General features: G+C 39.0%; 1 protein-coding gene across 2 annotated transcripts in view; it reads right to left on the bottom strand.

The window, feature by feature from the left end:
* l1cama (L1 cell adhesion molecule, paralog a) overlaps nt 1–27,054 on the bottom strand; it is a 53,149-nt gene that overhangs the window by 19,041 nt on the left and 7,054 nt on the right. Inside the window, exons 2-3 of one of the 2 annotated variants that reach the window (XM_038283105.1) lie at nt 23,652–23,763; nt 2,849–3,172 (exon numbers count right to left, since the gene is read on the bottom strand). In XM_038283105.1, the coding sequence (XP_038139033.1) occupies nt 2,849–2,978 (130 nt within the window). In that variant the 5' untranslated portion in view covers nt 2,979–3,172; nt 23,652–23,763. The remainder of the gene's footprint in view (nt 1–2,848; nt 3,173–23,651; nt 23,764–27,054) is intronic. The other variant, XM_038283107.1, reaches the window with a different exon arrangement.

Genomic DNA, 27,054 nt, shown 5'->3' with positions numbered 1-27,054 from the left:
CCAGAGATAGGGTGAAGGGCTCAAAGTAGAACAGCTGTTCCTTCAAGATGAGTCAGCTGAGGTAGCTCTGACATCTGTTTCAGATGCTCCCTGAACGCCTTTGAAGATAAAGTGGAAGACTAGTACGAGTTTTGTCTTCTATTTTACCATGTTTTCTCAAAACAAATCTGTTTTGGAGGGCTGGACTACCTTTTTTTTCCATCTTTAATAAACTTAACCCTGAAATATCATCTTTGATAAAAGAATAGAAACACAAACACAAATTCTCCATTTGATGAAAAAAATTGATTTTGTCCTCCCTGGTAAGGTGATTTGGTCCTGAATTTTTGTTTGTTTGTTCAACTCAGCAGAGGTCTTTTTTTTCCTCCACTGTCTGTAATTATAACTGCAATCCATTAGCAGTTCGCTTGCACACCGAGTGGCTGCTTTTTTGATGTGCAAATAAAAAACGGACTTATTTCTCAAAAAATATCCATGGTGAAAGCCATTTGCAGAAGCAAAATCCTCCTTTTAATAGAGTGATCGACACCACGGTTGCACCCATAACTAATTGTGAATCTTATTTTTATCATCTGCAACTCAACCACTTATTGCAACAGCAATTTTTTTTCTTTGCTTATATATGCAATTTATCACTCCTTTTTGGGATCTTGATAGATCAGGCTTTATGTTCAGTTGTAAACAAACCAGGCCCATTATTTTGAACACCATCCACATCATGGAAAACAGTGGCGAGAGTATCACGCTATTAGGAGATCCTTTTTTTTAGCAGGGACACCGAAGTTGTTTAAAGATTATGGGAGGATGTTTTGGGCTAAAACAGGGCAGCCCAGGAGATTTTCCTTCCAGAAGAACAACTATGAATTTATCGTTAGCATGATAACCTACTGCTAAATCTAATTGTGAAGATTTGATAACCTGTACTGGCAATGGCTGTCAATCAATAGGACTAACGATGAGGTATTTGAAGAAAAAAAAAAAATATATATATATATATTATTATCTCTAGTATTCAGAGATACAGCAGAATCCCAGAGTTCCTACACTGTCTATGCAACCACATCTAATGTTGTATTGAGACTGAACGCAGTGTCCGCGGTGATTTCCACTAACCCTGCAAGTAGTTCAACGGTCTGCATTTCAGATGCACAGTGTTTACATAGATATATCAAAGGTTAATTTTTAAGGTCCAGCATCCTCCCATTAAGCTCCGAATTGAATAAAAATGATCTACTTTTTCAGTGCTACTTGATTTATGCAGGTAAAACTGCTGTTTGTCCTGATCTGATTTTTAAGATAGAATAATTTTAATTTGGCTGATGATGTCGCCATCCCAGCAGATGTTAGAGCAGCTGTTTCAGTATATCAAGTTATTGCCTAATATGATATGGCATTCCTGTGCTGGCATTGAATATAACACTGGGTATGTTTACCTTATTTAGAGGGTATAATTATTGTGCCACAATACGCAGTACTTTATCAGCCTCCTAGATTCTTCAATTTGGACCTGATTACCCCTGGCAACCCCATAGCATATCGTGTCAAGGTCTCACTGCCAGCACTTCACAATAAAAGCATGAAATGTAGCATTACAGCATGCTGCTAAATTGTTCTCTCTGCACAACTTTTGATTTGGCTTAGGGAGACCATCAACTTTTGGAAAAGCCCAAGAAGCCCTGAAAAAGTAGATCACTATGGTTCATCTAGCTGGCTAGGCTAGCTAAGAACAACTTTCCAAATATTTGCTTACTGCCCAAAATTCTTGCAACTATTATTGAAGTTAAAAGTGATTTTCTTGTTTTTTGTTTACATGTATATGTTCAAACCAATGTATATTTTTACAACTTTGCACTACTTTGTGTTGGTTGGTTGGGTGGTTGGTTGGTTGGTTGGTTAGGTATGTAGGACCCTTAACAAACATTTCATTAATCTCTTTTATTGATTATGATTGGTGTCTCAGTAACTCTAATCGACATGTTAGAGCCTCTTTAATTGAAAGGCAGAGGACACCTTGACCTTTCCCATTTCAAGGTTTGACCTTTCCCCCCCATCCCCCTTTCTCCTTAGCATCATCATCGTCATCCCTCCATCCTCCTTGGCCTTCTCACCTCTGTGTCACCTTGCCCCTTTGGGAGTTAGATGGCAAAAAATCACTGCCTTTCATCATATTTTTGAAGGGTGCGTGGGCTAAGAAGAGGGCTTGTGCTGCTGTTTGTGCTTTTACTTTTTTTTTTTAGTTTGTGTAGGTGGTGAAGGATTGTGACAAAGAGTAAAAAAAAATGAAGAACAGTAGAGGAAACAATAATCTTTTGGCCAACCAGAAGCAGCAGCAGTGGTGGCGGCAGAGTAGATGAAGATCAATTTCCCTGCGGGCCTCAAGCTCAGCTGTATTTTTAATGCTCACATATTGCATCGAGGAGGTGGAAGAAAAAAGACTAGGGATGAAAAATGCTCACAGAATGTCTGTTGTGTAACCAAATTGTTGATTTAATTCCCTTCAATCTGGTTTCACCGAGGAAACTAGATCAATAGATGGACTAATCAATGCAGTATGAAGGGATCAGTTACAGAGTAATTAGATACACCACTGCCTCCAAATGAGCACTAGGCAGGGATATCTCTGAAAGTAGTATTCAGAGTATAAAAGAGCTTTCTTTTGTTAAACATTTTGGTTAATAAGGAGAAAACATGTTACCATAGTTCAGTTTCATTAATTTATCATGATTGACAATCATTATGGTGTGTGCTGATAAATCTATAGTCAATAATTAACACAAAATATAGATATTTTCAATCTAATTGCAGCATTCAGCTATTGTTGCATGTTAGGACATTAATCAGTACTCACAGTTGGAGGGCATTTCAATGGCTGCCTGGCTGGGCAGGACTCCGAGGAAAAGGAGAGCTAGTACAAGGGGGAGGAGGTGGAAGGAGTTGTGCCCCCTACTGTAAACCTGCTGTCGCTGCATGAGAGGCATTGCTCACAGTGCCATCAAATTCCCCCCTGCTCAAAGACTCACAGTACAATACACACAGAGGCTAGCACACGCACACAGAAGGTGAGCAGGTGTCAGGATGTGCTTCACATGCAAGGTTCATATGTCTCCGGTCCTGCTGGTCTTCTGTCTCTCCTTTTGGCCTTTAAATCAGTGCCACGCCCTTTCTCAGGAAACTATAAGATGAAATGGAAAGGAGAGGTGGGGGTTGGGGAGGAGGGTAAGAGAAATAAGGGAGGGGCAGAGAGGAGACCCTGTGTTAGAATGAGAGAAAATTACCCTTTAACATGTGGTAAGACCGATACAGAAAGCTGAAGAGACAGCTATTATCTCTGAAACAAGATTCTACTAAAATGCTATAAAACCATTTTTCATATTCCCCGAATTTACACTATCTCGGTATCTTCATAGATTATGAAAGGAAGCTAACTGCAGAGGCGAGAGTTAACAATCAGTCTGATAGCTGACAAAAACCAATGCACTAAAAACACTCCAGTTTAAAAAATAAAATTTAAGTAGTTTACCCAAGCACCTTCAGATGTTTGTAATAGGTGGTTATTTACACACAGGCTAATAAATACTGGCATCACAAATAGAGGTTTTTGGTTCTGTTTACAAGTTAGAGGAGAATGGAGCAGGAGATCGATGGACCGTGTAGCTCCTGTGGACGCTGCAACCATCTGAAGGAAATCCCAAAAACAAGCGGCTGAAATAAGCTTCACATCAAGAGCACACACCTGCACTGCAAAAATGATCTAGAAATAAGTGAAAATGTCTTAAAGTAAGTTAAATTACTCTTAATTTAAAGCAGGGAAATAAGATCATTTGCCAATGGAATGAGTATTTTTACTCTTAGAATAATTTAATTAGATAATATGCACTTGAAATATGACAATGCAGTTCTTTTTTCTTATTTTAAGTGTAAATTGTCTAGTTTCATTGGCAAAATGTCTCACTTACCCTCTCAATTCAAGAAAAAGGCACTTATTTTATGAAAACAATGACTTAATTAGATTTACATTTGCAGTGTGAGGTGGGTCAGACATCCATTGGAAAAGGCCCTGGGAATGGCACCAGATACTCTGGAGGGACGATGTCTCTCAGCTGATCCTGGAACCCTCAAGCTTCCCACAGAGGAGTTAGAGTAGCTGTTTGGACAGCTTCTCCAGCTGGAGTCCAGGATAAGCTCAAGACGATGAATAGTTTTACATGCTTAGTTTTTACCATGTGGTTTGTAGATTTGGATTATTTTAGGTTTATTTTTCATTGACGTATACTCTTACACTTAATGCTTGAAGATCATTTAACTCATCGGGGAAAGGGGGAAAAAACTTATGCATATTTTATATAAAATACTACCAACTGTGTTCTGAAAAATTAGATGACCATATAAAAACGTTTTTTGTCTCATTTAAAGGTTTCAGATAAAGAATAAATGGGAATCCCATTCGTTATGGTAAAAAAATTGAACCATTTTGACCCTACCTGAAAAACCTTAATTTGAGAATCAAGGTTCTCACTGAGGATCACTGGAGTCCATCTGGGGTTAATTTAATTTCTGTCTGCAACTTTGTTCCAGTGCGTTCTAAAACTTTTTTAGATCAGGGCATTAATGATGCTTTGTGAGATCTAATAGTAAATTATGTTGTTGGGTTCTGATTATTTGGATTATTGATTGAGACAGAGGTCTGGTATTACGTATTAAATATGTAAGTAACTTTTTTTTCCTATAGGGACAGGTTATGACCAAAAAGATATTATTATAAATTATACTTTTAATAGTACTGTATACTGTTAATAAAATACCAAGGACCAAAAATGTTTTAAAACTGGCTGTTTGTGCAGTATTTGAGAAAATTGGAAGCCAAATAAAATAAAATGCAAATGTGTTGAAATTTTCATTAAATAGTATTAAGCATTGATCAACTATGGCCTTTCTAGAACTAGCTGTTAGCTGTCCAGAGAGTTGCCCACTGAGGGTGGTATATTTACATCTTTCGACTCATTTAGAGAACTTTACTTCAAAAATCGATAAACTGGCAAATCTCGATAATCATCCTGGCAATCGAAGTTCTAAAAACTGTCCCATGTTCTCACACATGAAAAACATCTTCCATTAATTTCCTCATTACATGGCCACCGCCCCATATAAACAGGTCACCCAGAAACGCAGATGGTGCGAATGCCAAAACAAGCAGGGGAAAAAAAACACCAAATCTGATATTCCACATCCTGCATCTCTGGTCATACAGAAAAAAAATGACATGCCTAAAGTGGCGCTTCTAAACAGATAGTGCTAAAGATGCTTTCACTGGTGGGGAGTGAGGCTCTCCGCCCCGCTCGGAGTCTATCCCTATTCCATCTGTACGGTTGGAGCCGGTGCCCACTGCTGCAAGCCGGCTATCCTTTCCTGCGGCACCACATGGAGCAAGCCTGCTGATTGTTTACACTGCTCAGTATCACACACAAAGAGCTGTTATGGCACACCATGATTAAGACGTGCGCATGTGAGACAAAAGAAAATGGCAATAATAGACCCATGGAGGGTTGGGAGGGGACTGTTTGACAGCTACGCAGGCTGAGTGGAGATTTTTGGCTTAAACTACCACTGATTTTTGGCAGAGGCACAGCATCCAAGAAAGGTGACCTTGACAGAGAGAAGGTGAGGGAGAAGAGATGAAGATGATGAGTGAGCATGGAGGGTGGGAAGAAGGTGAAGAGGGGTGATTATCTCTCATTTTCTTTCATCGAGTGGGTAATGGCTGCCACAGTAATTACTGTTTATATTTTGTCACTCAGGGGGTGACGGAGAAGGAGAAAGCAAGGGGGAAATGTTAGATTCTTCTATAAGAACAGAAGAGACAATTCAGATCAGATTAAATTAAAGAACAAACAGGAGCTAAACCCCTAATAAGGCTATTTAAACTAACAGCTTCAGGATTAAATGAGGCATTACTCTCACTCGTTTGCCTTTCAGAGTAATTGTAAGCAGAGGGAGATGGAGGGGTGAGTGGGAGGAGGACTTTAGGAAAGATAAGTAGATAGAGGTTGTTGAGGGGATGCACAGATGAGAGGGAGAGGTAAAGCTGAGGATGGAGAACAACAGCAGAAGAAGGATGTCACAAAGCAACAACTGCAAAACTAATCCCAGCTTTCCACTTGTGTACACACATATGCATGATCTGCAAGATCCAACAATTAGAGTGCATCATTCACTTTTCCCTTTGTCCTCTTCTTCACTCCCAGTCTCCCTATCACACTAACTCTTCTTTAGTTGTTGTGCTTTGGAGACAGGCAGCCAATTAGTCTTTAACCGGCATCTCCAAATGCCTTTAGAGGCAGATGAATGCAGAAGAGCTCATTGGGGTGTAAGTCAGGGGATTATTCTGATTTAACCCTTATATTATGTTAAGGGTCAATTTGACCCATTTCAGTTTTTGTGTTGATCAAAGTACTGGTTATCTTTTTTTCTTCTTCATGAAATTTGGTGACTTTTCCTCATCTGGGGTCATGAACATGTGTGTAAAATCTGGCCACTCTGATGTGTAGTGGAGTGTCTGTGCAGAGTATGTATACAAATATGATGTTGCGGGTCATTTTGACCTGGACACTTTAATGTGGGTATTTAGCCATTCAGGTAAATAAAAATGGCTCTTAGATGTACTTTACTCTTTTCATTTGCCTCTGAGACCCAGACCCAGGTGTGGTAAGGGAGGGAACTTTCTTACACTAGTTCTTGTCACTGCTCTCACGTCATCTATATGAAAAAACTCATCAAAAACTTAGCTCCTGAAGGATTACAGCTGAGTAGTCTTTTTCACAAATTTTAAACTTGGATAGTGATGTAGAGCAAGAGTTTTCTAAGGCAGAGGATATTCCAGAATCAGAAGACAAAGTTGTTGACCCACATTATCAATTCTCCTACTATGAGATGGACTCAGAGGAAGAGTCTTCTATTATCCCCCGAACAGATGAAAGCCCAGGAATGAGGCAATCATCTTCTGCAAGAGTGACAACATCACAACACCAGAGTTGATGCAGACTATCATCAGCTAATTTGATAAAAACTCCTGGTCCTACCAGATTTGCAATCACATGAATTGAAGAGATTCAATCAGCATTGCTCAGAATGCCCATATCATAATATGGGCAACCTGAGGTGCAAAATCCAGCTATGCATGATATATGCAAGTATACTGTATACTGGAAAGCTATCTGGAGGAAAAGCTTAGAAGAATCAGGGGATGTGTGTGATGCTGCATATGAGTGAAGGGCTGCAAGTCATAACATCACTTGTGACAGCCTCTATGTCCTACCTGTTTGGAGAAGAACTTCAGAAAAGAAAGCTGACCATGTTGGGAACAGAAGGTTCTTATCATGAATATAATGCAAGCTGATATATCTCTGAGCACAAGAAAGGACTTGAAGGCACAAATGATCCTGGATTATAACTCAACCAGAGGAGGAGTTGACAATCTGGACAAAGTCACAGCAATATACAGCTGCCAAGGCAAGACTGCCCGCTACCCAACCAACATAAAGTGGAGACGGGTGAATAGAAGAGGAAAAGATCACAGCTCTGTCCCTCCAGAGAGGACAGTAAAACAAGTACATCTTGTGTGAAATGTATGAATTCCATCTGCAAAAAGCAGTTACATTCTTCCCATCATTTGGAGAACTTTAAAATTGTTGAATGTTCAAAATATTAGTAACTAGCGAATTTTAAAGCTAAATTTCAAAAAACAAAATTTGTGAAGAGGGAACATTTTAAACCTAAATAAAGCGTGTGAAATAAAACTGTATGGTTTGTCACTTGACTTAATGTTTAAGTAATCTAAAATAAATTGGTTATTGGTTTAACCTGTTTTCTTGACTATTTTGCTTGTATTTAGACAGTGCGGGTCAAAATGACCCGCAACATAATGAATGTAATTTTTTTTCAACATAATATAAGGGTTAAGAAGGGAAGTCGCCTATTAGCCTACTCTAAAGAGACAGTGAGGTTATCCTGAGTGGCGCAATGTAAGATGTTGATTAATGATTAGGGGCTAAAACACTGTCATCCTGCAGGTCAAAGTTCCCTGAGGAGGCAACTGTACAATTTAATACACACAGAGATATCAGGTGGTAGCTATCAACCTCTTCAGTTTGATAAGGTCTCATTGGTGGCTAATAAAGTCATTTGTTAAAGAGAAATAAATCCTACATTTCTAGATCTCTGAATGAACCATAAGTTTAAAAATGTTCAAAATGTTCTGCTTGCAAACTAGAAATTCTGAGTAGAACATTTTCATTTTTAATTTACAAGGGTACAAGCGGCAAACAAAGAGGCTTTTTTTAAAATAACCAATGAGTTCTTTTGAAAACGAACCACATTTTTTGGATCAATATGAAAATGTTTCAGTTTCACCTCATTTCAAACTACCAGTTTTGTAGAATTATTTTCTAAAATACCACAAGTCTCTTGGATCAATATAACAAGTCTATCACAGATCTGTTCATGTAAGAGGGGGGCCGAATTACAGGGGTACACAAAAAATACAAGGTCCACACAATGATAATAGGACAATTTCACCTTCCAAATCTCAGCTTTCTTCATCTTTTATAGATAATGCATCATGATATAAATCAATAATTTCTTTGGGGTTTTTTTGTTTTTGTTTGTTTTTTTTGAGGCGGGGGTTGTGTTTTATCAAACAATGTTTAAACCTGCTTGGTCACTGCAGTTTTGGTTGTTTTATGGCTAACATTTTTTAGTTTACAGAAGGGATTGTCTGTATTTAAAGGACCGAATAGGTCAGGGCCTGACTCTAACAGATAATAGAAGGTCTGGAGGTATTGCGGGAAGTTCGTTATGTTTTATTAAATTGAGCTTCGGGGTTAGGTTTTAGAAAGGATGCCAGCCTTTTAGGAATTCCTAATTAAGATAAGAATCCACATTCTCACACAAACACAGAGACTAGTGTTTACAGTTATTGATGCTAATTTGCTCAGAAGACCCATAAATCTGTTAACAATGCCAGGTTTATAATAATTTTGTCTGTATTACAGCCATTGCTCTGTGACAGAGTCATTGGAATTTTGCCTTCGCTTATAACATAAATGATTAATTACTGATCACTGCAGGATGAATAGACAAGTTAAGAATTGTTAATCATATCCCAGAATTGGCAAAAAAAACGGATGTAGGAAGGTTATATCTTTGCAAACACAAGAGATGGAAAATAAGCAACACATCTTTGATCTATGGGCACAATCACTTGGGACAGACACAAACAAAGAAGCTTGCATTGCACGAATTAAGACAGAAAGAAAGGAGGGCAGGCAGACACACACCTCTATCACACAGATAAAAGAGCTTGGTCCAGTGGGCTTCAGTCAGGGGGGCAGACATTGCCTGAGACAGTATCCCTGCAGTGCTGAGAAGGAGCAGTAAAATAGAGCTCTATAATGGCCTAGGAGGAAGAAATAAATGACTGCAACGTGAAAGAGCGTTGCTATGTAACAAGGACAACCCAAACATGTTGATTGCCCAGACCGATGTGACCTCAGACTCACAAACACAAACATGAACCACTTCCAAGCTGCTTTCACAGCATGAAGCCAGAAGGTTGCTCCATTATCACAGGGGCGACATGACACCGACACAGCAACAGCTGCCTGACCTCTACATATTCTGCACTGCCATCAGTGATCCAATCTCAGCACTGTTACCTGCTTCATTGGTGTGGGTCAGAAGTCAGGCGTGGGATGGCTGCTGGCAAATGGGGCTCAGGTGACCTGACAGTGCTTTTAAAAACTATTAACATCGCTGGAATGTCAAACGGTCAAAAATCGCTTATCCACTGGAAGATTGTGGAGTGAAGGCAGGCGTGTTGAGATGTGAGGGCGGGGCTGTTTTTTTTCTCTGCAAGAGACCCTGTGTGAAAGAAAATTAACTACAAATGGTCCCTGTGTCACACAAGCTAAATCGACCAAGTCAATTTCCCGAATGTGTCAATAATTTATGAAATCAGTCATTGATGTGTTTCACATAAAGAAACTCGTGTATCCCTGACATTCTGCATTACACTGTCATCTCTGCTGTGATTATTGAGATCAGGTGGCTACATTTTTTAAATTTTATCATTCACTTATCCAAAAAATGTCAATACTTCATTCATTAGCATATTTGTAGCATTTATTTATAAGGAATTTAATTCTTTACAAAAACCAATATAATAAATGAAATATTCTTATATGAAAAACACAAGATGTGAACAAGATGAACAAGATGTTCATATAGTTTGAAGGTATTCATCATTGCAAAGAGCACAATCCTTTGACATCCATTAGCCTCTGTCTCTCCTTAACAAAATGTCTTAATTAATGTGAAATTGATGTGTCTGCTGTTGCCAAGCACACCAAGTCTTTAACCGGCTCTTTTGCTTGAGTAGAAACTCAAGATTGAACCTCAAGAGTCTTATCATGTTCCGAGTTTCACACATGATCTGATTCGTTCTGTGCCAACCGCCTACACATACTCACTGTTTGATTCATATCTGCACACATCCTCACGTAAGGATCTTGGACGCCAGTATTTGTAGCCTTGTATATTTTCTCTCCTCATTGCAGATTATGCAAATGCAGGCTTCAGCAGTGTACTTCTGATCAAATGTGAATGGATTTGAGGGTGAGCATGTGTGTTCAAACGAGCGTGCTGGTCCTGTGCGTCCTGTTACGCCTCGCTTTTAAATATTAACTACCTCCAGCTGTGAAGATGTGTTAGGAGGAGAGGATGCAGGACAGGGGAGAGGGGGAGAAAAATAAATGAACACATGCCCCCCTTTACCCCCACTTGTACCCCCAGGGTTAGTCTGTCATAAGGAACGTAAGATGAAAAGGAGACGGGTTGAGGGACATTGGAAAATGAAGTAATTCAAAGCAAGAGAAATATAGAGATTATTTATTTTTGAATGAATAGAGCTCACCAATAAGAAGAAGTGATAGTCAAAGTAAGGAGATGTGCTTTTGCAATACAAGCTCATGCCAATAGAAGGTTCATTAACAGGCACCATGCAGAGTGAATTATTCATAAAAATCCTCTTCCTTTCAGCCCTATTTGCCCTAAATTTACCCAGATTCATAATGAATTTTCTTCCCTTCATTCATGTGGTTCGGCCTCAGATGGCAGCTGATGACCGTCCGTACCTCTGTCTTTGGGGTGGCTGTCTGTTTCTCTCACATTCACCCTCTCCTCTACCTCTCCCTAGCAGAGTCATCCTTAATGCATGAGTCTGTTGCAGTGAGACAAGTCTTTGTCATCAAGAAAAATACCCCACATCCTCCTGTGAAATAAAACTCAGATTTTTCCCTCTACATTACAGTCATAAGAGAGAAAACTTTTTACTACTTGGACATTTTTAGAGTTTTTCATCTTTTAACCTCAAACTTCTTTATATTATATTGGGATTTTATGACGGACTAACAAAAAGATATACAGTGAAGGAAAGCCACAAATGGTTTTCACATTTTTGTGCAAATAAATATCTGAAAAAGGCCATGCATTTTGAAAAACAACTCTTTGCCTGGATAGCCCTGAATAAAGCACATTAAAACCAATTCAGTTCTAATCATACCTAATGAGTAGTTAGAGTGAATTTGTGTTTAGTTTAAACTATATAAATACTGCAGCTGGGAAGGTTTCACAGGTTTGTTAGGGAATAGAAGAGAGCAAGTGACAAATGAAGACCTAAAAGAGGACAGGTCAGACTAAAATTCCCAAATAGCTTTAATCACCATGATTTCCAAATATAAAAATAATTTGACGTCATTTCAACTTTTTCTCAATGAGAACCTTTCAAATGAAAATATTATATAAATATAAATATAATATAAAGGGGAACTGAAATAAATGGGTTTTTTGTAATTATCTATACTTTTTTCTAATGAAAGAGAGGACAATGATTGACGTAGAGCAAATAAGTATGGTATTGATCTGCTACTCTGACCGTTCATTGTTTGCCAGAGCAACAGCTTGGGAAATCAACTGTCTGTGGCGGCTGTTTTAGCAAACAGTGTTCTGAAGGGAAGAAGTCTTTGCAGCTTGTGTGGTGTTTGATGTCTGCAGATTTTAGTTGCCATTTTCCTGACCTTAGACCTAGCAAGTCCTGGAAGCAGGACACCACCCCTATTCTTTGCAGACTTGTTTTTTTGTACTTTACACCTGTGCTATGTTTTAAATTAGTCAAACCATGCAGGAATGGATAAATCCATGGCAGACTAAATGATGGCAATATAGATTATGGCCAGTCACTCTTGTGGAACATTGTACCTCTTAAATGGCTGCAGGCAGAGCAGTCTAGAGTTGAGGCTTTGATAGAAGACTGGGCCTTATTAAACAGTGTTTATAAATGTGAGGAGAAATATCTCAAGCTCTGAGAAAGCGTGGTTCCTGGGAAGTGGTAGGGAAGTTTAAAGTATTACAACCTTTAAACATCTGATGGGCCAAGTTTTGAGCTATGATACAAAAATACGACAACTGAATGCCCGGACAGGGTGATCATAATTCAGCAGGAGTTACAGAGATCCACTGTTCACGTGGGACAACCTGTTTGGAGGAATTTGGGGTTTTCATGAGTCGTATGTCAAAAATCATCCGTATTAAGAAAATAAAAGACCTGAAATATTTCAGTTAGTGTGCAATAAATCTAAAATATGTGTTCAAATTGTATCGTTACATTATGGAAAAAAATTAACTTCATCACAATATGCTAATATTTTGAGAAGGACCTGTATTAGTTATGTGAAATTCACAAATCAAGCCAGAACATTCATTTTAGGGTTCTTACAAAAAAAAAAACACACAAAAAAAAAAACATGAAAGGGACATAGTAAACATGTTATAGATTGTCTCCTGAGAAAAAGAGACGTACATTTTTCTCATTTTTCTGCTTGCAAGCACTCTGAATGTACCAATAACATAGTGAACCATGGCTGTGGCAGCTTTGCTGACATGCATTTCTTCAGAAGAGAAAAGTTAAACTGGTCAAAGTTGAGGAGATATTCTAAACTCTACACCAAGAAGACTGTTTTTTATATAAACACATTTTTTATACATATACATTAGTCAGTCTTCCTATGAGACAACTTACCATACAAACTGTCTGTGAAGATGACAAACCAATTTTCCTGTCACCTTTTTATCGGCTTCTGGGTCTCTCAGTCCTCACAGTATTTGATACTAAGAGCTTTTTTCATTTCCCAACAACAATAAATCTCATACTTACACCCCCTCCTCTCCTTCCTGCATCAGCCCTCTTTTCTCTCCATCACTCTAATAAACTGCTGCGGCAGCACTCCAGCTTGGTCAATAGACAACACCGGCAGCTTAATTCAATATTTGCAACTTTAATGGAAATGAGGCTTTGCAGAGAAACACAACAGGATTTTAGCATCACCCTCTTTACGGTGATACTCTTTCTTTAAAAGGACAAGTAAAATGTGATCCAAGACAGTTGATGCACGGTCAGTAGAAAAATGTTAACTTACAAGCAGGGAGGAAAAAAACTGTATGAAGCAAAAGCTTATCAGGAATCAGGCTACATAGACAGCACATTTATCAATACCCACTATTAGCATAAGCTCAGCAGCTTGCTACGCCCACTAGGGCCAAATGCACTCATGTAAAAGCACGCCTCACATTGTTGCACCTACATTTTCAAAAGCCCACACCCTCTCCAGTGAGCAGCTATGGTCCCTGTTGTTTGGACAACGGTTAGGGGCTAATATCAGGGTGGCTCAAAGATGGAGAAAATGAAGGTTGTCAAAGAAACCGTAAGGGCAATCACCTACTCCCTTTTCCATCCTGGTTACCATGACAACACTGTCTCCACACAGCATTCACCCCCTCCTTGTACATATAAATTCAGTTATTCACACATGGTCACTTACAGTGTTTTGCGAAGCGCTTACATATGCACCCACACGTACGCATTCTGCTGTGTGCTGCTGCAAACTGACTGACACACCAACACCTTGAAGGCAGCATTCATGCCCATTTACGCATCACTTCAAATACAGCCTTTATGGCTGTTTACACCTACTTAACCCATCTTGCAAGCACTTAAAGCTAAACGTTTTTTAAACATTCTTAAACATGCATAATTTACACACTTATAGTACTCAAATCTAAATTGCAAAACTAAAATACAAGATTCAAAGGAGTGATCACATATTTTCTCTCCACACAAATAAACCCAGAGAGCTGAGAAAAAGAAAGAGAAAAGTACAACTACTTGTGGTTGGATGGATTTATCAATTGTTTTCCCCTTGAGATACAATAGGTAGGTAATGTGAAAAATAGGTGATCCAACAAGAAAGGGATGTACTCCATAGATACCTGAAAGGAATTGAGATGAAGGAGGAAAAAAAGACGACACACAAAAGAAAAGAAGGGCAAGACCGGCGGGACATAGAGAGGAGGGTTAACCGACAAAAACCTCTAAAAAATTCATAGAAGGTTAGAAAAACAGATAGGAAATGTTTGTAATAAAAAAAAGGAAAGGGAAGAACGGTCAATGACCAACATGAAACAAGAGAGTTAGATATGGGATCTGTGACCAGTAAAAGCTCTGTGATGGTCAAATCAGGGTGTTAAACCAACGTAATAGTGTATCAGGTTCCCTCAATATGTGTGTGACTCGGTGTATCAGTAAAGATCAGCATGTGTGTCAGCAGGTCAGCTAATCTCTCTTGTCAGCTAATGGAGCCAGTCTTGCAGATGGAGTGCTGCCTCCAGCTCTCTCTGCTACCAACATGTTTGCTGCTGTTCACTTCAGTCAACATCAGATAAGGTAATATGTTTGTAGGCTCAGTCACTCATTTGTTGGAAATAAAGGCTCTTGCATTTGGTTAGACTGTTGGGATGGATAACTGGGAATAATACCACCCTGGTTGTTTTACAGTTTTGTGAAATCATCTGATCAGACAGACAGACAGACAGACAGACAGACAGACAGACAGACAGACAGACAGACAGACAGACAGACAGACAGACAGACAGACAGACAGACAGACAGACAGACAGATAGATAGATAGATAGATAGATAGATAGATAGATAGATAGATAGATAGATAGATAGATAGATAGATAGATAGATAGATAGATAGATAGATAGATAGATAGATAGATAGATAGATAGATAGATAGATAGATACTATCTGAGTTTAATAGCAGTATTATGGGATTACAGCTGACAAAAATCTGAGAAACTGTGTCAAAAGTGTTAAAGCAGGACGAATGTCACACAAAGAAATGAAATAGCTTTATCTTGGCACTCGTATCTGAAATGATAAAATTTTTATTTTCTCTATGTTAATCCAGTCCTTGTTTTTTTTTTAAATGATGTGTTTTTAAATTTTGATTTTTCACTTGTTAAATACCTCGCCCAAAGCCACAGTGACATCATCCTTGCCTTAGCCAAGTACCAGCCCATTAAAAACATGTTTATGTGCATTTTAAAGTTGTGATGTCGAAAAGATGAATTTCAGTGAAACTTCAATGATCTTGTCTAGAAGATTAAAAGAATACATAAATAAATGAAAAGGAAAACATTCAGAGAATGCTGCACTCTGAAAATGTGTACAGCAAATCTTGTTTTTGTGTCACCATGCATTATTTTTGCTCATCTCTGCTGTGTTTTGTCAGATTCCACGTCTTACATAGTTAGCGTTGTGTTTTGAGACTTGTTTTGTTCCGCACCTAAGGCTGTTTGTACAAAGTAAAACAAAAACATCAAAACCAATAATGATAGGTGAAATCAAACATTTCTGCTTCTCAATAAGAAGCAGGAATGTTTGTGCACATATAAACACTCATGAACCAAACCTCTCTTAATGCCGCTTCTCTTGCTTGTAGGTGTCATTTGCATCATTAGCAGCAGCATCAGTCAGATTCTGTGCCTGCAGCACAAAGTACCCTAATTACAGGCATTCTCTGAGTGTCATGTAGAACATAAAGCAATATCATCCATGCAAACACCCCCACTCACACTAAACATCCTCTAAGATAGATGCAATACACAAGGGTCCCACTTACTACCAAAAAAATTACTGAACGGGGAAGAACTTGCTGTGTCTCAGACAGATGATGTCAGATATTCGAAGCAGTCCAACAGAGTGTAACTTAGAAGATAAGCTACTGACTGTAGCAGAATGGTTTAGTGTCCATACAGCAGGTAGTTAATGGTGTTAGCTCGACCAAAGAAAGACAATCATGACGTTATAAAATTACGCGGAAGAAGCTATTAGAAGTGACCTTCTCCACCCCCCCTGCTTCAACTCATCCTCCCTGCACCATCTCTCAGCCATTCCTTTCTCCCTCTTTATCTCTCACAGTCAGCCTCACTTCTTTTCTCCCTCTCCTTTGAAACAAACAGCTCCCCTTGTATTCCTTCTCTCATTGACGAATATTTTGACCTTCACTGAAGTTTCATTTTCTTCATCTGCCTTTGTGACAGTGCGCTAAGTGAAGCCACTTCAGTGAACATGTTTGAGCGCAGATATTTACTCCCCAGAGAGAAAAATTAGAGGGAGATCAGACGGAAGAAAAACGATTTTAAATGTGTGAACTAGTAAAGCCTTTGGGGATCAAAGCAGAGCCAGTAAAAAAAGAAAAAATGAACCCAACATCAGCGTAGTGTCTGCCAGAGTTTGCCCTGAAACTAGTTGAAGCAGCTTAACACAGCTGGAGATGACAAATCAGCTGCATCAACAAACACAGAAACAGGACTAGGGGGAACTAGGCCACTGTGATGGATGCATTTTCACACCAAGGCTTTTATAAGAGCAGAAATCACCAGCATAGAAACAACAACAGTGATTTCTTTTTTCTATGCATAAGTTTGGTATTCAAGTCAGCTGTGCATGAGTTGAATGCAAACCAGCACATAAGAGGAACTGTGTTGTTGGATCAGCTTCAAGTATAAAAGGGAGCACATGTGTGCATTTGTCTGCATGACTGGGTTGCATCAAGTGAAGTGTGCAGGTGGGGGAGGCTAGTGCTGCCTGATGCAGGTAGGAATGTCTTGGGAGGGGCTGTGCTGACAGTCCTTCAGCCTTAGAGAGGAGGAGGGAGTGGTCCCTCGGGTCAGGTGATAAGTGGCCTATATAGTGCTACAGGACACAGCTGCCAGCCTCTCATGTGACACGCAAGGAAACGTGGCCACGTCCATAGGGAAAACAGGCACGCCATAACCTGAAGGGGAGGGCACGGGGTGGATGTAACCTTTGGTCCCCTTAGCAACAAATCAACAACTGAAAGAATTTGTCTTATAGAAAAACTACGGCTGCAATGATAAAACGATTAGGGAAGATGTCAGCAATGCATTGTTGAATCCCTACAGTGTGTCTGGCTTTCCATAATGTGGTGTTATATATTCAGCTGATATATCTTGATGAACACGTTATGAGACACAGGAAAGTTGACTGCTTTTTATTCAGTCTGCACCTTAAAACAGTGTCGATTTCTCAATGCATACTAGGGAGGCTAAACCTCCCCTGTAAAATTCATAAAATTATTGGTAAAATATATATTGTGAAACTTCATTAATATAGTCATTAAACTGCATTAAATATGTGCTAAGATCTGCCTGAATTCAGTTGTTGAGCCACTCTCGGACGCAATCGCACCTCCACTCTGGAGCAGCAGGACGCTGCCTTTCAGTCTCTATGAAAAATCCCTGATGAGGTTTGAGCCTCTGTCTATTGAGGTAAGCAGTGAGAAAGTAGAGCCCTGATTGGATAACACGCCAAAGTTTCATGAGTCACATTTCAAATCGAGGTTCACAAGGAAATGGGAAGTCCAATCCCCCACCCCCCACATCGAAGATAAACGTAGGTATGTCCTTCATAAATCACATGTGGAACCTGTATTTTTAAAGCAATGTGGAACAGTATCAAAAAAGAAAATCCTCCATTCATTTTTACTAAAGGATGTATTTGTGTCTTGCCAACCCACCATTGTTGGTACACTGGTTTGGTTAATTGTACCAACAGAAAACACAATCAGTCACAGCAGTGCCATCCAGGGGGATGAGAAGCTCTGTCTATCTCCAGTAAGTAGGTACTAAAAAGAAAACATGTCACACTTTATTTACTTCCCCATCTGAACAGAACGAAACGTAAACAGTTTATATCAGACCGATTTATGCTCTCATCATTTCTCTAACTGTGCCATTTAAGTCCATGTAGATTAAAAAATGCCATATTTTGAGTTTTTAGTTGATAGTAACAAATATTTTTATAGCGTTAAACCCTCCTACCAATTATCTTTTATTAATTCTTATGTTTTTGAGAAGACTTTAAAGGGGAGAAGGGTATTAACAATTGCAAACACTTTGGTGCCTCGTTGTATGTGAGATGAAAGTGAGAGGAGCGAAATAATAGATTTTTTCTCTATTTGCAGTCAGAAGAGTTGACTGACTGCAAATAGAGAAAAAAATGGTGGAATAAAGCACACACAATTTCCCAACTATTTAACAAAATGAGCCCTTGTAGTAATCAGATATTTCTGAATTGGGAATTCGGTTGTATTTTACCATCTGTTGACATGCAATTCGTTTTTGGAACTCCCCCTCCAAAAAACCTCTTGAGAAATGATTGCCACCTTTATCTACAAACAGATACGTTGGGATTACCAGCCTTGCTGCACCAGGCATCAACATTTGCACACAACAAAATAAAAAGCATTATAATCTGGTGTTTCTTAAAGAATCATCATAAAAGGTCAAATTCTGCACCAGCAGGTTCAATCTTTACACAATAAGATCTCAGAAAATGGCTGAAAATTCAGGTATCTGTAGTTAGGTTTAATATAACGTTTGACATAAATGCAGGAAGTCAATTATAACTGATTTCATACCATTGGGAGGTTTACTTGGATAACTTTCTTTTTCCATAAAACTGTTGGATACAGTTTAAGAGCATACTTCTGTGAAGGCTGTCTTTGGTTCAATGTAATCCAATCTTTTCAACAGCTTCAGGGAAATGAGCTGCTAAAGAGGAAGGTCAATCAATTCTTTGGTAAAACATTTGCATGGGAGGGCTCCAGTGGCTTAACGACTCTGGAAAAGTGGCTAGATTTTTTTTTTCTTGCTGGATTGGGCTTGTAGCCACATGCAGGAGTTACACATGACATTGTTAAAGGCTTCTTCCATCAAACAAATAAAAGTTACCGTAAAGAACCCTAAAGTAATGATATACTGAAAAAAAAAATAAATAAATAAATAACAGATCATGATTTAGTGATTTTTTTGTAGGCATGTTTAAATGAATTTCATCAAGTGCAGAGCAATAAATTCTTAGCCTTAGCACGTCTCTAATTAAACCCACTTTTGATAAGAGGCTTGACAATCTCAATTAACTGTTATATTGATTCTTCTGTAATAAATGGAAATCTTTTTTTTCCTGCTGTGTTTGCATTTTGTAGTTCTTTATTGTTTTGTCTGCTTATCTCACCCTGTAAGAAGTCAATTTCTCATGTTTACATATGAATTTCCCAAATTCAAAACCAGAGAATACCTGGTTGAGGGTTCCTTCCTTTACATCAGAAGTTATGGTTCTCAGTAAACTACAAGAAGATGATTATTCTTTACAGTAAAGGGATCAGTCTTTGCCCCGATCTACAATTTGAGGTATCTTAATGTCTTGTTTACTGGTGATGGTAGCATGAGTTAGGAGGCAGATGAGGGTTTTGTTATTGTGTTTAATAATAAAAGTTATTAAATCATAAGTTCTTTTGTTGTAATGAAGTAAATACCTGAGCTAAAAGCACAGTGATTAATTAACGAAACAACAATGTATGTTTCAACTCAATCAGTCCGGGTTGGACAGAATACCTCTGATGACAACAACAACCAGGACTACAGAGAGGAGGTGGAGCGGCTGCTGAAGTGGTGCAGAGATAACAGCCTGATCCTGAATGTGGAAAAAACGAAGGAGATCATCGTCAACTTCAGGAAGAACTGGCCTAACCACGCTCCAACGCTCATTAACAGCACAGCTGTAGAAGTGGTCAGCAGCACCAAATTCCTGGGGGTTCACATCACAGTCAACCTCACCTGGACTGTAAACACCGCCTCTCTGGTTAAAAGGGCACAAAAGTGCATATACTTCCTGCAGAGGATGAGGAGAGCCGACCTGCCCCCACCCATCCTCACGACCTTCTACAGAAGCACCAATTAAGGTATACTGTAAATCAAACCAGGTATGAAAAGCAGCTTGCCTAAACAGCTTGCCAACCAAATCCACTGTAAATGTCAGATATGTAAACACTTACCAGCAGCCCTCCACACACACTCACACACAAACACAGGTGCATACAACTGCAGACTGCTGGTTTGGGTTAATAATCAAGTCAGGGGAGTAAATTTAAGAAGATTTGCCTGCCATTCAAATGTTGCTCAAAGAAAATAAAAGGAAAAAGGGAGACGAGGGAAACAGAGTTTGCATGGTGATGTGGCCCCTGGGTTCGGATTTACCCAGAACACACAGCCAGTGTGTGTGAGTGTTTACTTGGGGTGTGACGATTTAGTGTTGTTATGCATGACTCATTTTGTTGGTGGTAGCATGTGTCAGCCCATGTGTGTGTTGATTTGTACGCATCCCCTCTCCTTTCTCACCTCCCAATCACCATGACAACCTCCTGACTCCAGCTCAGCCGCACACGGCAAATATCCCCCCTCCACCCCATCTCCATCTCTGGCACTGTCATAGATCTACACTTTACCTTCATCTCTTGTCTCCTGCACCTCCATCTCCTTCTCACTCCCTATCGCTCTCTTTTTCCTCTTATGTCTACACACTGCTGAAAGTTTCTCCTTTCTGACTGCTGACTTTGACGAGCTTCTATCTTTTATTTGCACTCCTGTCTATCTTTTCACTGGTGCTCTCTATTCTTTGGTCCCTGCTGATTGTCTTTCACTATTAGTATGGAGCATCACTTTTCCCCTCTCTTTTCTCTCTCCTGATGCAGGATTATTTTCAAGAAAAGCTTGTAGAACATATCAACCCTACACTGCGCCTCATTTATGGCCAAGATAATAATCAACTTAATTACAGGTAGCATTCTATCAACCTCTAAAATCCACCTCTCTGAATTTGGAGAGAGGGAGGTCAATCCGAGGGGAAACTTGCCAGCTGGCAGTGCATCAATATGGTCCCTCAGCCCTAAGTGGCTCTCTAACTCCCATCACATCTGTTATCATTATGATCAGGAAGCCAGTTTTGCGCCGTAACGAAATCAAATCATGACCAATAGGATCTGCGGTGAGGAAGAGTTTGTGGAAGAGCAGCTTGTGTTCTCCAGCAGAGAAAGGCCAGGCACCATCAAAGACTGTAGTGTTATCTGAGGCCTACAGCCCTGTTTCTGCAGCAGACCCCCCATTTCTATAAATCTCCCGCCACCCTCCACCCCACCGCACCGTCCCCACGTGTCGACGCAGCTCAAACTAAATCCACGTAGCAGCACTCTGTTGAGGTACAAAGAGATCAAGGGCGTGACATTTTCCGCAACGCATTCCAATTTCCCAGCAAGGCGCAATATGAAAGAGGCTAAATAGGCAACCTGTTCCACCCAGACTGTTTTTGCTTCAGTCTTAGTGTGCGTCATCCTCAGTCAGACATTTAAAGAAAGTGACAAGCTTTATATTTTCTGTCCCTGAAGACAGTCTAGCAGTGTATCTAAAAAAAAGTTATGATGCTGTTGCATCTCCTCTATATTTATATTGTTTTAAGGAGCTTTATTGCTCACCAACTCCCTCGCTCTGCTTTTTCTTCAGCTGTACATCCTCATAGGGTCTTATATAAACACTAAAAACAACACATCTGCAATGTTAGATTAAAGATGATGTAGGCCCCCCTTAATAAAGGCTACTTTTGGTGCCCTACACACACATACTTCATTTACACATCCAAATTATAATAGAGTACACATCATTTTAATGGTATTGCTATTGTAGTTTTGCCAAATAATACATTTCTTTTAAACCGTATCAATTATAAAAAGGTCTATCTACACAAAAAAGAGACAAGAAACCCGAGACAATTTTCAATGATTTTATGGCTTTGGGGACTCCTTGGACTTGTTGCTTTGGGCTTATTGAATCTTTATCCAGTGCAAATAAAGGTAAAGTTAAACAAATGACAATAGCTTATTAGTGCTGTGTGTACAATTTACAGTCATATTGATGTCCAGGAAAAATGTATTTGCTTGATTGTAAGTTTTATCAGTAGTAAAAGAAATGTACAGCGATTTCATAGTTTGTTTTTCATTCAACGCCGCCATTAAGTAAATACTTCCAGGTAAAGGGTGCACATACTCTGGAATTAGATTCTTAGCCTTCTCTATTGAACCAGGAGGTTCTCAAATCATGGACTTTTAGGTGTTCGTCCTAACAATGGACAAACGGTCAAACAGAACTCTGCATTAAATCATCACTCTCTTAATAATAGTTATTCTCTTCCTCATAATTTGGTTTATTTCAGAGGCTCTCTTGGCTCACTAAATAAAAGCACTTCCTGTTAGAGAAATAAAAGAATTTAGCAAAAAAAAAAAACAGTTAACAAATTTCTAGTGGTTTTCTTTAAACACAATTGCATAATTATTTTATTGGAGTACCGTACATACAATAAGATAATGCTTTTCAAAACAATCCACAACAGTTTTGATTTTATTTATCTGTCAAAGATACATCAAATGCTCTTGTGTTAATTAAGTTTAAGAATATTTTTTGTAACCTATAACAGTTTTGCATTTATGGCTAAATAAAAAGCATTCATTCCGTGTGTGAATAGCAGTAAAAGACATGGTACTTGATCTATGAGAAAGCTTAGAGACATTAGTCATAAATTAAACTTGCCTTAAAATTCCAAACTTTATAAGTAATTGCAAAATACTGTAAAAATACTGTTTGCAAACATACATTTATTTCAAGTATTTATACTGTATATATTTAGCTACTCCTTAAACAAGAACTCAAAGTTAGGCCCAGCTGCTCTAGTCAAACCTTATTCCCCCTAAAACGTTTCTACAGTGTTTTCATATGCCAGAAAGGCTTTGTGTCAAATTCTAGTAAGAAACTGGAGGAAAATCAGATGCAGAAAGGTAAGCCATAGCAGAGTGGGGAATAATACCGTGACCTTTGCCTGTGGCTGGAAAACCAAATGAGATTTTCACAGAGAACTGAGCCAACAAGCTTTGACAACTTATGTTATTAGTTTTACTGATCACATAAAACAAAATACTTAAGCACTGCAGTTAATGCAGTTATGAGTACTCCCACAGTCAGGCTTACAAGCAGCTTAACTTACACAGATACACACCTTTATGTGCCGTACACTGGCACACCAAATCCCCCGCTACAGTGGCAGATATCTAAATCATCCTCTATCCCATGATAGCTGAGTTTAAAACATGCTGATGCCACTGCTTCCTATATAGGACACCACAAAAGCACTGTAGCAACTCGTCCCAGCTACGCAACAAAGAAATACATACATAGATTAGTCCATCCTGTCAGATAGTGAAAACCCCTTGACTGTAACAAAAATGAAATCCAAGTCTCGGTTTCTAGCTCACCATTGTGGATTACTGAAGTATTTAATGCTGAGCCTACCTCAACCCAAGATTCCAGGGGTTAACCTATGGCTCTTGCTGCTCTGCTTGGTCTCCTGTTTTGGGTGAGGTACACCAATAGCCAATTGAAGCCCCTACCAGGGACCTGGGCACTGGACAACATAGCAAACAGGCTGTTAGAAGCACACAAACCTCTTCAACACATTACCATGCCGATGTAAAGAAAGACCAAACCAAGAAGCAAAGCTCTTAATTTACTGGTGGTCAGTGGTAAACGGAGTACTCAACAGTAGAACTCGGGTGAAAGTATAGATACTAGTAGTCAAATCTTACTCCACTTAACATCTACTCAAGTTAAAGTACTTAAGCACTCACTTTTGAAAATACTTAAGTATTCAAAGTACATGCATTTAAAAGTACTTAAGTGTTCAAAAATGCAAAAAAAAAAATTCCAATACCTGTACATTTCTAAGTAATTTTACAAAATCTTGTAACTTTCAGAAACCAACTGAGGTTTTGATGTGTAAAACCACCGGCTACCAATTCAGCATAAAATGCATGAAAAAAATGAGGACATCTATTTTGAATATCATTTCTTATTTAAAAGCAAATCAAAAACAAAAAAGGAGTGCCTTGACTCTCCTCACATTTTCACTATTAAATAGAGGTTTACTGTTAAATTTATTACCACAAGGAAACAACAACCAGCTTTGAGAATTCATCCAACTGAACAACTTGGCCAAATGGCAACAAGTAAGGCCTTAATAAAATCTATAAACTTCTAATAATATCTGCCCTGAGCTTCTCACATTTGTGGAATGCCATGCAAATCTCTAAAACAGTGGTTTCCACACTCAGTCTTAAAGGCTATCTGACATGCTGAAATGACATTACAAGAAGAAAAACAGCAACAGATGATTACAAAGCTAAGCTCAGCTAAAAGTAAGAAGGAACCAGCAGCTTCCTTGAAATTTAATGAAGCAGAAAGTACAATATATAACAATATATAATATATATAAGGTAGAGGAGTGAAAGTTATAAGTACCCCCAAAGAATCAATCAAGTAACTACTTTATAACACTCAAAAAAAGTACAGTAAAGAAGTAAATGTACTTTGTTACTTTCCACAACAGCTGGCAGAATGTTGAATTTATGAGTCATGGATTATGACCAAAGATCCCAGATAGGCTAGGCTGATGTAGTTTGGGTACATCATCAGGATGCCTCCTACAGTATGTCCAACGCTTTCAGTTTTTTTAGGAGTGTCCCAGTGGTAGAAGAACCTAGGGAATATCTTAAATCTGGTGGAAGATGTTAGGAATTAGACCTGTTCTCAGATAAACAGAAGATTATTGAAGAACAAATGGAAATCAGAGACTTTTTTTTGCACTCAAAGGTGAAGCAAGCATTTTTGACATCTGTTGTGACCAATGAATCAAATCCTGCTATGAACAGAGTGCACAGCTACAATCCTTGTCACTATACTTTACTACGCTCTTCATCTGTGCTTTAATAACTGTTAAAACAGTGCTGACATTAGGCAAACATTAAAGGGACAGGTGTAGTTGGGTGTGAGAAAAACACTTAGTATAAAGATGAACAACTAAAGTAGAAAAAGATTGTCACTGACTACTGGAGGCATGCCTCTGCCTCAGAAGTTAATACTGTGATAATCAACACAACATCTTTGCTCTCCCATCCCTCCTAATCACCTCTTTATCTTCCCACATTGTCCCCCTCTGCTCTCTAATACTTCCTAACTCTGGCTCTGGGCAGGAATCAACTTTAATGCTTCTATCAAGACTGTTAAATGGCTACTGATAAAAAAAAAAAAGCACTTTAATTCTCTCAGGAGCAAACCTTTCTCTGTGAGGCCTGGAGGATTAAGAATTTGCTACTGTTTATAATTACCTCATTAAGCTCATTAGCGGTGTCCGGACCCCTCTGTCTGTTTTCTCCAGCATCTTTAACTCCTGGGGGTTTGTTTTTGCTCACTGCCTTCTCCTGACATCTGCACCCCTCTGTTTTCTTTCTTCTTGTTGATCCTGTGTTTTCTCCCAGAGGGATTACCCTATTCATCGTCTCTTCCCATTGACAAGAAACCTCACCCCAGATGCCTCCTTAGTGCCCCCTGCCACATCCCAACGTCAAAAGGACATAACAAAGGCTACGTAGACACAGGTGCAGGTACCTCAGCACTGCGGTTCGACAACATGTCAGATATGACGATGGTCTCATACAGTTGGGTTTGTGTGGGGTTATTTTATGCACGATTAGGTCTAATGAATTCAGAGAGAGAACCCAAACAAATCCAACACTGACCTGATTTAGAAAACACAGAGTCAGAGGAAGCTTGCAAGAATAGTTGTGCAGACATGATTCCCTTCAGTACAAGCAAGGAAAACAAATGCTTCTAGAATGTAAGACTGGATGATAGATCATCTTTAAAAAACATTTAGAAATTACACTGCAGAAGTAACACTATGCAGACACTCCCATACACTTTTAAACTTCATGTAACATCTGAATGATTTAGTAACTTCCAATGCCTGTAAGTTAGTATTTGCATCCCACTTTTTGAGGATCATGTATCATTTTTCCTCTTCTCAGCAATCATGTTCTCTTTTAAATTTATGCAATACACAGAAGCTTGTGAATGTTGAAAAAATTAAAAAGTGTTAAAGGCACTAAGGCTAGACTAAGTGGGGATAGTAAGATAGTGCTTGATATCTTCTAAGCTTTTATACAATTGTTCTGCATTCATATCATGTGATGCAGTTACATTAAGATGCAGGCTAGATACAGTATGTCCTCCTTCATATAAAACTAATGGAGTTTCTAATTCTAATGCAGTTTTTATTGTTTTGTTTAAAGTTCTTTCCTCGCTGACTCCTATCTTTGCCTGCAGTCCTCATCTCTGACATTACCTCGTTTTAACCTTGTCTGCCCCCTAGTCTGCAGTCCCTTAGCCAGCACATGCATGCCTGTGGTGGGTGCACTGTATAATAGGATGGCACAGTAGGTGAGATTAAATTAAGCTAGTGTATGGGGATTACAACCCACTCCAAACGTGATCCATTCCCACGCTCCATAATCCCATCGCTAATGAATACATCATGGCTGACACAGCAGATAAAAACTGCCGGCAAGAACCTCCAGTCACAACAGCACATCGAGACACAGAAAGGAGACAGAACCAGACAGCTTGTTTTCTTACAGCTCCAACTAGAGGATGCTGTGTCAGTGTAACTGTGGCTGTGAGTATTGTGCCCCATCTGTTTTTGTTATGGCTGGTCTAATTCTAGAGTGGGGAAGTGCCAAGAAAAACCACAATCAATACATTTCTATGCAAACACACTTAATAAGAAAGCCATTAAGGTGGATACATAACACTCAGGGGACACAGGTTTTCTGTTGTTTTTACTCATGAAGAATGTGCTGTA

This window comes from Cyprinodon tularosa, unplaced genomic scaffold, assembly GCF_016077235.1.
Source record: "Cyprinodon tularosa strain WSP-4 unplaced genomic scaffold, ASM1607723v1 ctg19, whole genome shotgun sequence".
Taxonomy (NCBI): domain Eukaryota; kingdom Metazoa; phylum Chordata; class Actinopteri; order Cyprinodontiformes; family Cyprinodontidae; genus Cyprinodon; species Cyprinodon tularosa.
Note: the sequence above shows the minus strand (reverse complement) of the source record. Positions and strands in the feature narration are given on the sequence as shown.